The sequence below is a fragment of the Atheta coriaria genome, unplaced genomic scaffold (assembly GCF_025399875.1).
Source record: "Atheta coriaria isolate IRGN ID8LTWV9N9 unplaced genomic scaffold, Caltech_Dcor_3.1 hic_scaffold_12_pilon, whole genome shotgun sequence".
Taxonomy (NCBI): Eukaryota; Metazoa; Arthropoda; class Insecta; order Coleoptera; family Staphylinidae; genus Dalotia; species Dalotia coriaria.
The window spans coordinates 474,202-488,006 of NW_027045454.1; the positions used below are offsets into that span (position 1 = coordinate 474,202).

At 36.8% G+C, this 13,805-nt stretch overlaps 2 protein-coding genes across 4 annotated transcripts; both read right to left on the minus strand.

Moving 5' to 3' along the window:
- Window positions 1-427: 427 nt before the first annotated feature.
- Window positions 428-2,914, minus strand: LOC135801696 (inositol polyphosphate 1-phosphatase-like). 2 transcript variants are annotated; one of them, XR_010550428.1, is made up of 5 exons: window positions 1,928-2,914; window positions 1,606-1,873; window positions 1,315-1,501; window positions 648-1,258; window positions 428-543 (listed from the first exon to the last, which is right to left on the minus strand). XR_010550428.1 is itself a non-coding variant. In XM_065315192.1 (4 exons), the coding sequence occupies exons 1-4, from the start codon at window positions 2,123-2,125 to the stop codon at window positions 757-759; spliced, it is 1,155 nt and encodes a 384-aa protein (XP_065171264.1). In that variant the 5' UTR covers window positions 2,126-2,914; the 3' UTR covers window positions 428-756. The 2 variants fall into 2 exon arrangements, 1 of the variants encoding a protein (XP_065171264.1); XM_065315192.1 differs by having other exon boundaries at window positions 428-1,258.
- Window positions 2,915-9,932: 7,018 nt separating this feature from the next.
- On the minus strand, window positions 9,933-13,224 carry LOC135801718 (glycerol-3-phosphate dehydrogenase [NAD(+)], cytoplasmic-like). Of its 2 annotated transcripts, none has more exons than XM_065315220.1 (7): window positions 12,985-13,224; window positions 12,506-12,683; window positions 12,176-12,316; window positions 11,856-12,110; window positions 11,447-11,784; window positions 11,303-11,395; window positions 9,933-10,167 (listed from the first exon to the last, which is right to left on the minus strand). In XM_065315220.1, the coding sequence occupies exons 1-7, from the start codon at window positions 13,032-13,034 to the stop codon at window positions 10,104-10,106; spliced, it is 1,119 nt and encodes a 372-aa protein (XP_065171292.1). In that variant the 5' UTR covers window positions 13,035-13,224; the 3' UTR covers window positions 9,933-10,103. The 2 variants fall into 2 exon arrangements, with proteins under 2 accessions (XP_065171292.1, XP_065171295.1); XM_065315223.1 differs by having other exon boundaries at window positions 10,100-10,735.
- Window positions 13,225-13,805: the final 581 nt, after the last annotated feature.

Genomic DNA, 13,805 nt, shown 5'->3' on the forward strand with positions numbered 1-13,805 from the left:
AAGCTTCCGTGTCATAAAATAAAAACGAGTTATGCGCGAAGCATTTTTGTCCCAAGCGCTTGTGAAAAGTTTCCGCTTTAATGACGTTTCAAGCATTTCATAGATACGGACGATCGCTTTTAATAAAATGCACTTTGTGTCGACGATGTTTTACGGCGTAGACGTGAGCCAGCCATCGCCGTTTAATTTAAAAGCAAATGAAGGGTAAATTAAAATTTACCATCAAACGCTTCTGTTTGCTCTTGGCGATTACCGGATGTTTGAGGACGGAATAAACTACGCTTCCTTTTAATTTCGCCATGCACATAACTAAGTAAAAGGAATAGGAGTGCAATTATATGCGGTGCGTAATAAATTTCAGCCAACGTCGACATCAACGTCACGTTTGTGCTAACGACAAACAAACAAGGTATTAAAAAATAATTACTATATTTCATTTTGTTTTATTTCAGGAATGCATAGATACATACGTATATGTTATAACTAGTAGTTGCTAAACTTCGTATACTTCATCCATAAAATTCTACATAAATTAATTATTAACTGAAATAAAATGAGTTTTGTTATTAAGATAAACAAAATTTTTAAATTAAAATAAATGCAGCAAAACCTTTACTGCAATCCCAAAATAATTACTTTATATTTACCATTTAATACTGTTTAATGTTTAATTAAATTATAGCCATTTCTACGAAGAATACCCTGTTTTTGTTTATATCAAAATGGAATTTGTATGACAATAATTATCTCTTCTTCTCATGCTCCGCCATCATTCTCATCTCGTAATAAACTCACAATTTTATTTATTATACTACAATTTCTAAACGCAATGATTCCACCTTTGTTGCAACAACTTTCTATTTTATTAGTGCCTGCTTCAGAATCCACTCGATAATTGACGCTTATAGTCTCATCTCGGTGTACCGCATCCTCAAAAACAACAATGTCACCCGAGAGACTTCTTAAGAGCGCATGTGGTCCACAACTGTCCCACTTAAAGGTGGAACTTTTCGAGAGAAGGTAAACGTCTGCTAAACCTACAACAGTCGCTAGCATCTTGTAACCAGCGCCCGGCGCCTCCACCAATTCAAAACCGCCGGACCTTAGTTTGTCTTTGATGCTTTGATCTTCACTACCACTTAGGCAAACCACGTTAGTGCCTACTTTTACATAAGAAGGCTCAGTCTGAGAATCGGAGGTGATGGAGCAACATTTCACCGTGTCGGTATAAACGCCCCAATAGCACTTACCGCGCCATCTGAAAAGAAAATTCTGAAGTTATCACATCAAAAACCTGCAAAATTTTTAAGATACCTTCCATCTTGGTAGGAAGAAAATGGTTGATTTACTATTCCCATGATGGCGCCACCGGTTTCAAGGTCATAAACACCGATTAATACAGTGACACATTTTAATCCACCGGTGGAAAATGTTTGGGAGTCATCCTGACAATCCTGGCAGTCTTTGTCTTTGGTCCCATTTATATATTCTGCTGTAGAGTCTAAAATTAAGCAATTATAAAGTTTAACGTTGTACCAATTATAGGTAAACAAAGTTAGGTTTGGTTGTTCAGGTACATTAAGTATATTAAGACAATTACCTTACCAATCGGGTCGATCCAAACTCCGAGTTTGGCGTAATTAAGGCTAATTTCAACGTCCGGTCGTTGTGTTGCAACATCGTCGATTGTTAAATCTCTATGCACTTCTTCAGCTAGTAAATGGGCAGCCTCTGGATCGTCATTTAGGACTTTCGATAACAATTCGGCTGTTTGTGTCGATGATTCTAACTTTTCTACGCTGATACGCTCACCCAATGCATTACAAAACACATTACTTTCTTCTCCTTTGATATTTTCTTTCATTTCCGGATACTGCGAATGAAAAGTTGTGAAAATTACGATTTTTACACATTCATTTCTATTTACCTGATTTCCAATATCATGTTTTAAAGTTTCTTGTATCAAAACATCAGCGAGGGTTTTAAAGTCTTGAACAAATCTTGGATTAGCTTCATCTTCGCTTTTTTCTTCTATCAACAACTTGAAAAGATGCTCATCTTCTCGACACTTTCGCGCAATATTCGCGGCTCTTTCAGATGCAATTATCAATGCTTCCAATAACATTTTTTGGATAAAAATACCTGTAGAAACTTTTAAGTAGACGTGAGTTTATTCGCGTCACACGAGCGCGGTGCTAAAGCGCGTATGTCAGTAATTAAATTATGTTCCGAGTTGAATATGTAAAAATAGTCGCGGATTGCTCGAAGGCAAAGTAGGTCGCAGCCTTGTACGTTGACTTTGGATATACGTGTTGTATTTTCACTACTGGTTCGTGGTTTGACGTGCGTAGTTTTTCGGATCAAGGAATAATAAGTAATGAGATAAGCTTGTTGTGTTGATTTTGGGCTGACTCGAAAGACTGGTTAGTAATGACGCATTCAGCGTGCGTTATTTGCGCAGACGGCGGAAGCTGTATTCTGCTCGATTCCTTGCCGGCGGGCAAATCGCCGCTTATTTAACGTACGCGCACGCGATGTACGCGATTATCGATTTGGCAGGAGTAGCAGGATGCATGACGACGTCGTCGACGGTATTGCCAATTCAAGTTTGTATTGTTGACCAGATAAATAGAGTACCAGAAAGTTTTTTTTTTAATGTTTGGTAAAAATTAAGCAGAAATTGCATTTTTTTTGTTATCTTGATCATAATTTTTTGTAAGACAAGATCAAATTAGTTTATTACTATTATATCACATTTTATACGATAAATTAAGTTTAATACAGTGAAAACTGAATACGAGCGCAAATTGGTTAAAAGTATTGAATTGAATATATTGTTTATAATAAAACGGATCTGTTTTAAGTCAATGCTCGTAGTATCAGTTTCTGAGTATCACAATGTACGCTCACCGATACTAAAAAACAACTGATGCGAACAAACTATTTTCCGTCAGTTTAGCTTAAAATTTAATTCGAATATGTGCATACCGGTCGAGTAGTAGTCAACAACACGAATGTGAAAGGTGCCAAAATAAATAAGCATCATATAATTATAATAAAGCGTGCATTTTGCTACTCTTTTTGGTCTCGCACACATCAAAGATACAAAAAGTAAGTAGAAACTTAAATTACGTTTTTGATCATGTGTAGTATTAACAAAAAAAGCAATGATAGCTGTGTTAATTTCTGCTAAGCAGAAAAACTGAAATCGAGTAATACTTATCATCCATTTTTAAGTGTTATTGTTGCAATGTAATTTAAAATACCTACACGAACAATTGTAATTATCAATAAAGCATAATATTAGAAATGTGATTTATAAATCACATTTATGGTTTTATTACGCTTAAAATGCCATGAAGAACTTACACACTGAAAACAATAATTTCTAAAAAGAACGCATGTTATTCATCGGGGCAACAATAACCGTTTATATTTGAACGCAACTTTTTTACCTCTTTAAATTTTAGTTTTAGTTAACCAATCAAGTTGATCAAGTGATCGAAGTAAGTAGTGATTGTTTAGCATAAAAGCTCTATGCTTTTGTGGAGGAATTATTTCATGTTGAAAAACATTGTTTACGAAATATTTTGCTGCCGACATATTGACACATATGTGTATAACATTTAATCAAAATTCAAAATCCATTCCTTGTCAGCATTTCACTCTTGGCGCGGTGATTGAATTGAAGCAATTAACAATATGTTTATAAAACCGTTGTTTTGTAGGCACTGTTTGTATGCTGAAATACAAATAAAGGACCTTTGTTGTGAAGCATCGTTAAATTGTAACGTAACATTTTTACCCGGAGGGGATCAAAATAGTTTTATCAAACTATGTTTTGTGATATACTAACACACAAGAGGGTGTAAATATACTGTTAAGTGAAATTACATTACTCCATAACAATATAATGGAGTATATATTTAAAACAGCTTTTGCTGTGAAAGTAGTTGGTATAGTCATGTGAAAAAGCGATGTTCGTGTGTATGTGACTAAACTCCTCCTAAACGGCTGAACCGATTTTGATGAAATTTTTGGTGTGTGTTTAGGTGGGTTTGAGAACGGTTTGGATTCACAAATCGGTCTACTTGGAAATGTTTCAGTTCCAGTATTTTCAAAAGTAAAAAAACGCCTAAAATTAACAATTATCAAATAGGAAGTCATTTTGTGACAATAATTATAAAAATGAATTTGTCAATTTTGAAATAGAAAATATTCAGGACAGCAAAGTCGGAACGAAGTTTGGCAGGGCAGCTAGTATATTATAATATTCCATTGATGTTTAGAACTGTTTCACAATATCTGGTTGTGTGCTTTACGTGCTGATTTAACACATGTAGATTTAACCATGACTATATTCTATTATGTTCCAGTTGTTTTAAAATGGGTTATATTGTTTGGTTAATGTTAACGGCTTTAATCTACCAATCATGGACAGAGCGGCAACTTAATTTTACGTAAATACACAAACTTTCATTTTTCTCTTAAGACAAATGGCTAAATTTGTAACAATTGAGTGATTGTTTTAATCCTTTTGTTGTAGGAAAGATTTTCGTATAAAAACATCAAATTTATCCGTCCACCACTACTTCATCGATTCAGTTCAAAACATCATAGCGATGCCATTAATAGCAGGTAAATACAAAAGAATTTATTTAGGTATATGACGTTAGTCGATTCCAGTGAAGGCAGTCTAAGTATACATTCCAAGCTAGCTATTATATTGAATATAAGGTTTCCTGTTTTGACGACATGATGATAAAAATATCTCTTTAATTAAAGCAAATTACGAAACAACAATATACTGTAGGATTGTTGATACAAATAATAATAATATGGACTTTTGGCAGTTAAATGATAATAATTTAATGAATATAAAACGTGAATGACAGAAAAATCCCCAAAAATATTAAGATTACACAAAATAAGTCAGTTAATTTCTGTGACAACTCCAGCACACCCGACGTCCACAACTTCTAAATGATCGTCTGTCGTCTGTATAGCCCCAATGCCCTTGAAGTGTGCTCATTCGTCTGAAAGGCTCTCGAATATTAGCCGTTCAATCCTACATAACTTCGGCTATCCTGAGGTGTTCGCCCTCGAACATTGCTCGTCTTTTGTCGTCTATCGGACACCACGGCTTAATGTACTCAGCACAGGTACTGGTCAGATTCGCCCCCCTCATGAATGCCCTCTTTTTCAACATCATAAGTGTCCTTACCCTTTGCCTTAATAATCTTGTACGGGCCTAAGAACTTCGGTTTAAATTTTCCTCCAACTAGCATTTTCGTCTGTTTAATTGCAACCAGATCATTTACTTTATATGTCTGTGCCGGCTTTCGTTTGCGGTCAAATGTCATCTTATTTTCTTTTTGGATCTTGGCGATTGCGACTTTTGCCTGTTCTCGTAGAAATTGTCTATTTTCGTCAAATAGCTCTTCATCGGCTTCACGCAGTGCTTCTAAGACAACAATATCTTCTTTCGACAATTGGTTTAAACATCCTTCTTTCTTTCTCATCTTCCTGTTTAATAAAATGCATTTATCGCAGCAATTTATTACTCTTTCTAGCTTTTCCTCTAAGCGTTTAATAAAAAATTCTTCCTCGATTATCTCTTTACATTTAGTTACCCCAAAATGTCCTCTTTCATGAACCTTCTTAATTATTTCTGTTTCCATTTCTTCGGGAACAACTAACAGCTCTCTGTCATTCTTTGTCTCTATCAGCTGGTAATCTTCACTCATCTTTCGTACTACTTCTTTCCTCTTCACATCTTTTGTCTCAATTGGCAATATCTCATCTTGCTCCTCTGCTTCGATCGACATGATTGGCAATGCATCATCGTCTAACGTGTCAAACGTTATCTTTCCTCGTTTAATCGTCATGTTCACGTCGTTTAGAAACTCGCCCTAATATAACGTCAAAGTTCTTTTCGTCTGCAACGTAGAATTTACTAGCGTACGTCTTTCCGTCTATCGTCATTGGTAATGTGATATGACCATCTGGTTTTGTCATCCATCCTCCAAAACCTTTTAAAATCTTTGTAGTCCCGTTCAGTTTCGGACTACCTACCTGCTTGTAAATTCTGTACGTCATAATGTTGACTGCGGCGCCTGTGTCAATCAACGCTACACACTTAATTTCTTCAATCTTTACGTCTTTTACGAACTGTTCACCATCGCACAGAACAGTTTGGACCTCCACAACTTGACAATCTTTCGCTTTGTGCCCAAACACATTACACTTTAAAGCACTTTGGTTCTTTGTGCTTGCATCTTGCTGAAATGTGTCCAACTTCTCCACAGTTGTAGCATGCGTTCTTTTATCGTCTTATCTTCCGTCGTATTTATCGTCGTACATCTGTTTTTCTGTCTTTAAGGGCTGTTTTGTCTCTTCCGTCTTATTGCATAGTTTCTCATATATTTTGAGTCTTTCCTTGAACTCCTTAAATTTCTTGCAGCCGTACAGCAGTGTAAGGTTTGGCCCGTCTGGTACGGTGATGTTGCCGGTCGATTGATGATCACATCTCTCATCTCTGCTGCTTCTTGGGGGCCGAGCGCCACCACCACGGATGTAAAACGTTTCCCTTCGTCGTTGCACCCGTTTATATCAAACAGCATTTCCACTTGGGCAAACCATAATTCTAAGTCTTGACTGTTGAATGCCGGGAGGTGGATGCTTACTGCTGATGAGTGGGCTGGAGTATCGTTGCTGCTGCTTGTGCTGCTGGTGCTGTTTTTAGGAGACATCTTGGCTTTGAGCTAGTTGCTTTTGGACACACACACAAAGAAATTTCAATCACGTCGGGGTCACCACTTTGGTGTGCGTTAATATTGTACTTGCTTCTTCACCAAACGAACTCGAAGATTTCACGAACTGTTCTGATTCCCCGAGCCGGAGGTGTCCCTTTTATATCCCAATTTTCATCGTCTGGTCTTTGTTTCGTTCAGACTAAAAACAAATGTATTGAAATACAATGGTAATTTTACGAAAATGTAATTGGGCCAACATCCTTGACGGATCAACCACAAAGCTCAGACGATAAGAAATAAATGTAGATCACCGCTACAGTGTAAAGTCTTAAGCGGCATATCTTCTTTGACAATTGATTTAAACATCCTTCTTTTTTCTCATCTTTCTGTTTAATAAAATGCATTCATCGCAGCAATTTATAACTCTTTCAAGCTTTTTCTCCAAGCGTTTAATAAAAAATTCTTCCTCGATTACCTCTTTACATTCAGTTAGCCCAAAATGTCCTCTTTCATGAACCTTCTTAATTATTTCTGTTTCCATTTCTTCACTTATCTTTAGTACTGCTTCTTTCATCTTCACATCTTTTGTCTCAATTGGCAATATCTCATCTTGTTCCTCTGCTTCGATCTGCATAATTGGCAATGCATCGTCGTCCAACGTGTCAAACGCTATCTTTCCTCGTTTAATCGTCATGTTCACGTCGTTAAGAAACTCTCGCCTTAATATGACGTCAAAGTTCTTTTCGTTTGCAACGTAGAATTTACTTGCGTACGTCTTTCCATCTATCGTCATCGGTAACGTGATATGACCATCTGGTTTTGTCATCCATCCTCCAAAACCTTTCAAAATCTTTCTAGTCTCGCTCAGTTGCGGACTACCTACCTGCTTGTAAATTCTTGACGTCCTAATGTTGACTGCGGCGCCTGTGTCAATCAACGCTTCGCACTTAATTTCTCCAATCTTTACGTCTTTTACGAACTTGTTCAGCGCCAGCACAGAATAGTTTGGACCTCCTAACTTGACAATCTTTCGCTTTGTGCCCCAGTACATTATACTTAAAGCACTTTTGGTTCTTTGTGCTTGCATCTTGCTTTGAAATATTGTCCAACTTCTCCACAGTTGTAGCATGCGTTCTTTATCGTCTTATCTTCCGTCGTATTTATCGTCGTACGTCTGTTTTCTGTCTTTAGGGGCATTTTTGTCTCACATCCGTCTTACTGCATAGTTTCTCGCCCATATTTTTGGTCTTTCCTTGAACTCCTTAAATTTCTTGCAGCCGTACAGCAGTGTAGGTTTGGCCGTCTGGCAATCCCACTCAATCACATACTGCATAACCGACTGCCCATCTGGGTTACCCTTGTACCCCATTTCTTTCATCACAATCAAATACTCTTGGACTGATTCCCCTTGAAGGTATTTTACGGCTCATCATCTTCTTGTGAACATCTGCATCATAGCGGTGCTTAAATTCATCTTTTAATGCGTCTTTTTAAATTCCGCCAGCTGTTTGTCCAATTTCGCTCTGGACAAACTTAGCCAGACACTTTCAAACATTTTTTTGCAAAAATCAGCTTTTGTAAAGCATTGAGGTTTAACATGTCCGCAATTTCTTCGTACTCTTCGGTCCATGCCTCAATACCATACGCGTCTTCGCCGTAAACGGTCTAACCATATCCTCTACGTCTCGAAAGGATAAAGTAAACTTTGGTGAATTCGATGTGGATCCTCATTAGTTCGAATTCATCGTCGTCCTCGTATCGTCTTCTCCAATTTCTTCTTCTCCTCGCCAGACTTTTGGTGCTGCTCTTCTTCCGTCTTTGACTTCTTCTTGATTGATCGTCGTCTTTTAAATGTTGTAAAGTCGCGTCGTCGTCAACATCTTCATCGTCGTCGTCGTTGTCGTCTTTCTCGTCGTCGTCGTCGTCGTCTTCTTTGTCGTCGTCGTCTTCTTCATCGTCGTTTTTTTTTTGTTTATTTGTTTTCATCTTTTGTAATTTATTTTCTAACATTGTAGTACGCTTTTATTAATTTAATATTTTCTTGTTGTTATTGTGCTAGATGTGGTGCAGAAATGTCGTGCAGCAAAGTAAGGCGAAGCAATTCCAGTATCAATATGGTGCAGCTGCAGCTACGAATCAGCAAATACTTACTAGGCGACCGCCCGCAGCTGCAGCGCACATTCACTCCCAACAAAATCGCGCTAAAGATTCAGCTAAAATGTGGCCGGACCCTCCATAGAACAGCGCGCGCTCAGTATTCGGAGTCACTTAATTAATTACTCAATAGTAACGCAACGCGATGAATGCTCACAAGACACATAGCAATACGTAACTGAACGAAGTACACAAATGTTGAAGAGGAGGCTAAATCCCTAACAGCTCATCATTCTTATAAAGAGATGGGAACAACGAAAACATAAATATCCAGCATATGATGAAACGAACAAACACCTTGATACAGCATAGTGCATATAGTGCGTGTGGATTAACACTACAAAGAGTTCCACGATAAAAAAGCAGCATATACACGTACCTATCATAGTGTGGAAATGAGTTTTGGCACAAAACGAATGTTGAAGAGTAGACTTTGCGGCGCTAAAACTATTAATTTTACTGGGCTAATAACCACCGTTTTTGAAAGAATTTTTCCAGTTTGGGGCCCCTGACTTGATTTGCGCCTAGGGCCCCACTGAAGCATAATCCGCCACTGCATCACGTCGCGTGCATGCTTTGTTTTGACGGTGGACTGTAGTTTCGCACTTGTTGTGGTTTATAGATGTTTCTCCGAGTTCGTATGATTCTTCAGCATTTTGTATATCAGGTTTTCCTGCTGCGAAAAATATGTAAAGTTTATTGTCGCAAGGTTTTTTTGAAAGCTAGATTTTCCTTTGGAAACACCCTGTATATTAGTTTTTCTTGATTAATTGCTATCTTCTAGTGTTTATATTAATATTTATATTTTGGTACTCGTCTGTATGTATGCGGTTATGTAAGACGTAAGACTTGTTTTAAAATTGCGGACAGAATTTCGGCGCTGTGCGCTTGGGCCATGTGATTGTAAGCTTGCCATATTTCTGACATTCTGATTCCGACTCTAGGTACCTGCCGTAGTGCCTTGGGGCACTTCCAAAGGGTTAGACTCTTAAACTTTAAAGGATTGAAAGAGCATGCATCGTATGGATGTAAATTATTTATTTTCCATGGACATTGTTTTAATTCACTTTAGAAAACTATCAATACGTTTATATACATGTTCTTTCAAAGAATATCATTTATATGTACAAACGTAGAGTCTCATGGCATATAAAATTACGAATCCTGGCAAAATTATAGATGTATAGATGTAGATTACTGAGGAGAAGAATCACTTGCAGCAACAATTCCTTCCTCGGCTGCCAACGGCACTCGACACCTACAGCAAGTACATTGCAAACAGAAAAAGTCATAAGTAACATCTACCACAACCACAAAGCAATAATGCAACATCTTAAGACAATAAATATAAAATGAAACACTTATAAAGTTGATAACAAAGCCGCAAACCAGAAACCTCCCCATTTAAATATTGCACATAAAACTTATTCATCTATGTACATATGAATAACGACAACAATGTTAACATCCATTCACTTGTTAATTGAGCATTTGAGGTAAGTTTTGAGAATGAAAATGCAAAATTAATATCAAACTTAAATATAGATACAACGGCTGATTCCATTAATACCTTAGTGTTATTTTTGCTGACTATAAAATTATGTAAAACCGTTTTTCTGTTCAATGCAAGATTAATGCCCACGTAGGAATGTACGGTTAAACAAATTATAAAACACACAGAAAACCAGTAACGCTAGTTATCTTGTTTTTCTCGCGCCTGGCAAAGTCTTATCTAAGTTAAACTAGTTATTGTGATGAGTGTGATTGGTTATGCACAGATAATGCAACATTAAAGCTTTGATTTTGTCCGGTCGTCGCCATAAGTCCTAAAACAAAAACGCACAAAAATTAACATCCCACAAAACACTTCATTGGTAACAAAATCAAAATGGTTAATTTATTCACAATAAATGATCACTGAAAGAAATATTTTTTATAACCTGATTAGTTTACAATATAAATATTAAAGGAAGGATATGTATTTCGGAATGTATCTGGAAAAAACAAGGATGAGTGTTAAACAAAACTAGCATTCTTTCAATCAAATGGTCTATTTCGCAATACCTGCTATGTAAGACCCAAATACATGCAAAATCATGATTCATCGAAAATACAATAACAGTTAAAAATTACCTAGACATCATAACAATAACAAAACTAAAATACTTGTCAAATATAAACATTATAGATGCAATCTTTCTAGGTTTAGAATCAAAAAATGATTGTACAGTTTAACCAGCCATGCAAATCAAAACTAACAGGCAAATAAAAATCGAAAATAGTTATCAATAACTAAACAAAAAGCAAAAAAAAAACTGAATCATATGAACAAATATGTAATAGTAGGTGCACTCGATAAACTCTCATTTCAATATCAACAAATTTGTACTTACATGTGCTCAGGATGATTATTCAAACAACTGATGAGTTGTTCCGGCTGCTTCAGCCCCACGCAAATTTCGTGAATTGCAGTAAACAACGGAAACCTTAAAAAAACAAGAGTCTTACAGTGTTTTCTTAAATTATATAAAACTCACTTCTCTTCCATATTGCGTGATTTCAACATGTAGTTGACCTCCTCGGCAGTGATAGGTCCTTGTAATTTCTGTCCATTTAGAATCTCCTCCTCAAGAATTGCAATGGACTTCTTGGTACGTACGTGGGCCTCAGCTACCTTACGATTACGTCCTCCGTAGCATGTCGTGATCAAATCAGCGACACCACAACTCTCGAAGAAGGTCGACAACTTACTACCCGGATAGAAGATGTCGACAAATTTAATCATCTCCATGAGACCAAGTCGGATAACTGCTGCTTTCGTATTGTCACCGAGACCCAATCCATCCACAAAACCAGCTCCAACGGCCACAATATTCTGAAATTATTAACCCAAATGAAATAATCACATAATCACGTCCAAGTTAATTGACTCATTCATTGTAGTACCTTTAATGCGCCACAAATTTCAACTGCGTCCTCATCATCCACAACAACTACCCGGAAGTAGTCGGTTTGAATAATATCCCGCAGAATTGGCGCGAGATGCGAGTCGCGGCAACCGATGGTTGTTTCGCAGAATTTTTCTTCTGCTACCTCGCCGGCAAGATTGGCACCCATCAAAACAGCGCATTGGATTTTCAGTGTTCGTGTTATGATATGCGAAATGAGATCAATTCCACCTCCTTCTCTTTGATCAAAGCCCTAAAAATCGAAATTAATTTATGCGTTAATTATTCAAATCAAACAATAAATTAAATAAAACTTACTTTAATTAATGATAAACCAATAGCAGTTGGTTTAATATTCCCCAACAATGTGGCACACAACGTCCGAATGAATTGATGTGGCACGACGAAAATTAAAATATCAGCTTCTTTGGCAGCTTCAGTCACGTCCGGAACGGCGACCTAGGTGCATAACAAACAACAAATAACGTTTTAATTATATCCTACTACAGTGCAATGATCAACAATGCAAGGTCATCCATGTTCAATGTTCAATGAACAAACAGATGAGTTATAAATACACCTGAATAAAATGCAAGTCATTTGAAAATGTTCTGAGGGAAATGATTCTTATTTATTTAATCTACATACCACATTCTCAGGTAGTTTATGTCCTGGCAAATACTTGACGTTCTCATGCGTTTCATTGATGATTTCCGTGAGTTTTTTCCCATTAATCATCTCTTCATAAACGTACATAGTGACGCGATCTTCGAGGTGAGGGAGACGAGCGGCATTTTTACCCACAATTTTAGCGATTGCAGATCCCCTAATTAACAAATAAGATTTATAAAATTAACAAAGTCGCAGACATAAATTTAAACATTTTGATTTGCAAAAGAATTCATGACTACCCCAATCAAATAAAAATATATAACAATTAATAAAATATACGTAATAATTCGAGTAGACTAATAAATTTAAACAGAAAGCATAAACGTGTTCATTTCAATGAAAAAACTCGGTTTTTTTACGCGGTTTCGATAATAATTGAGGTTATACAAACGTCATGTTTGTTTGCAAACAGCTTGTTTTTATGAATTTCGCAGAAAATTAAATCAAAGCGTTACCAATTGCCGCTGCCAATGATGCACACTTGCTTCTTCTTGATTTTCGACATGATTTATGCGATAATCAGTGCTTGAAAGAAGATAAAAACTAAAAATTTTAGCGCGGAACGTGTACGACCGTGCGCCAACAACGAACGGGGCGCGACTGACGCGAAACGAATAGAAACTCAAGCGAAGCACAACTGAAACTTGATCAACTCGGTAATAAATAAAGTTACACGCTGGAATGTCGTGTGTTGGAAACGAATGGAAGTGTGGGATATTTGAAGGCAATGATTGCAGTATGTTATCTATAATACATGCGCACCTACGACCTAGGTACAGGTTTTATTAATCGAGAAATGCGTTCGAGTTTGACCAGTTGAACTTGCGATTCGGTTCGAAATTTGCGAAAAGGTCATTTCACAGTCACCCCAATGACCTGAAACGTAGTAAACATTCCAAATGGAATAAAACTGCTCTTGAACAGTGCACTCCTCAACTAGGAATGCGGTTTAGATCATTTAAAAGTTACTGATTTTTAAGTTTAACGGAAGGAATACTACTGAACTCTCAGTTACAGCATATAAACATAAGTTGTCAGCTAAGTAAATATTAGATAACGCAAAATACAAGCAAAAGATGAATTTGCATAACATAAAACTAACGCAAAACGAAGCAAAAACGTGGTTCAGTTGACGTTTATTTCGTTTTATTGCTGATATAATATGTATTATTACACTTTTTACGAGTTTACATAACGTCGCAAGTCAATAATACACGATATCGTTATCGTCAACGTCGAACATTTTATTTAATTTATTCATCATACAGCGCAGTCT

What these genes read in the sequence shown, in the direction of transcription:
- LOC135801696 (XM_065315192.1), bottom strand. Translation starts at nt 2,125, where the DNA reads ATGTTATTGGAAGCATTGATAATTGCATCTGAAAGAGCCGCGAATATT. An exon ending in AACATGATATTGGAAATCAG is followed by an intron (nt 1,874 to 1,927) that starts GTAAATAGAAAT and finishes TTTCATTCGCAG; the next exon opens with TATCCGGAAATGAAAGAAAA. An exon ending in TCTTCCTACCAAGATGGAAG is followed by an intron (nt 1,259 to 1,314) that starts GTATCTTAAAAA and finishes TTTTCTTTTCAG; the next exon opens with ATGGCGCGGTAAGTGCTATT.
- LOC135801718 (XM_065315220.1), bottom strand. Translation starts at nt 13,034, where the DNA reads ATGTCGAAAATCAAGAAGAAGCAAGTGTGCATCATTGGCAGCGGCAAT. An exon ending in ATAAACTACCTGAGAATGTG is followed by an intron (nt 12,317 to 12,505) that starts GTATGTAGATTA and finishes TTATGCACCTAG; the next exon opens with GTCGCCGTTCCGGACGTGAC. An exon ending in AAATTTGTGGCGCATTAAAG is followed by an intron (nt 11,785 to 11,855) that starts GTACTACAATGA and finishes TAATAATTTCAG; the next exon opens with AATATTGTGGCCGTTGGAGC.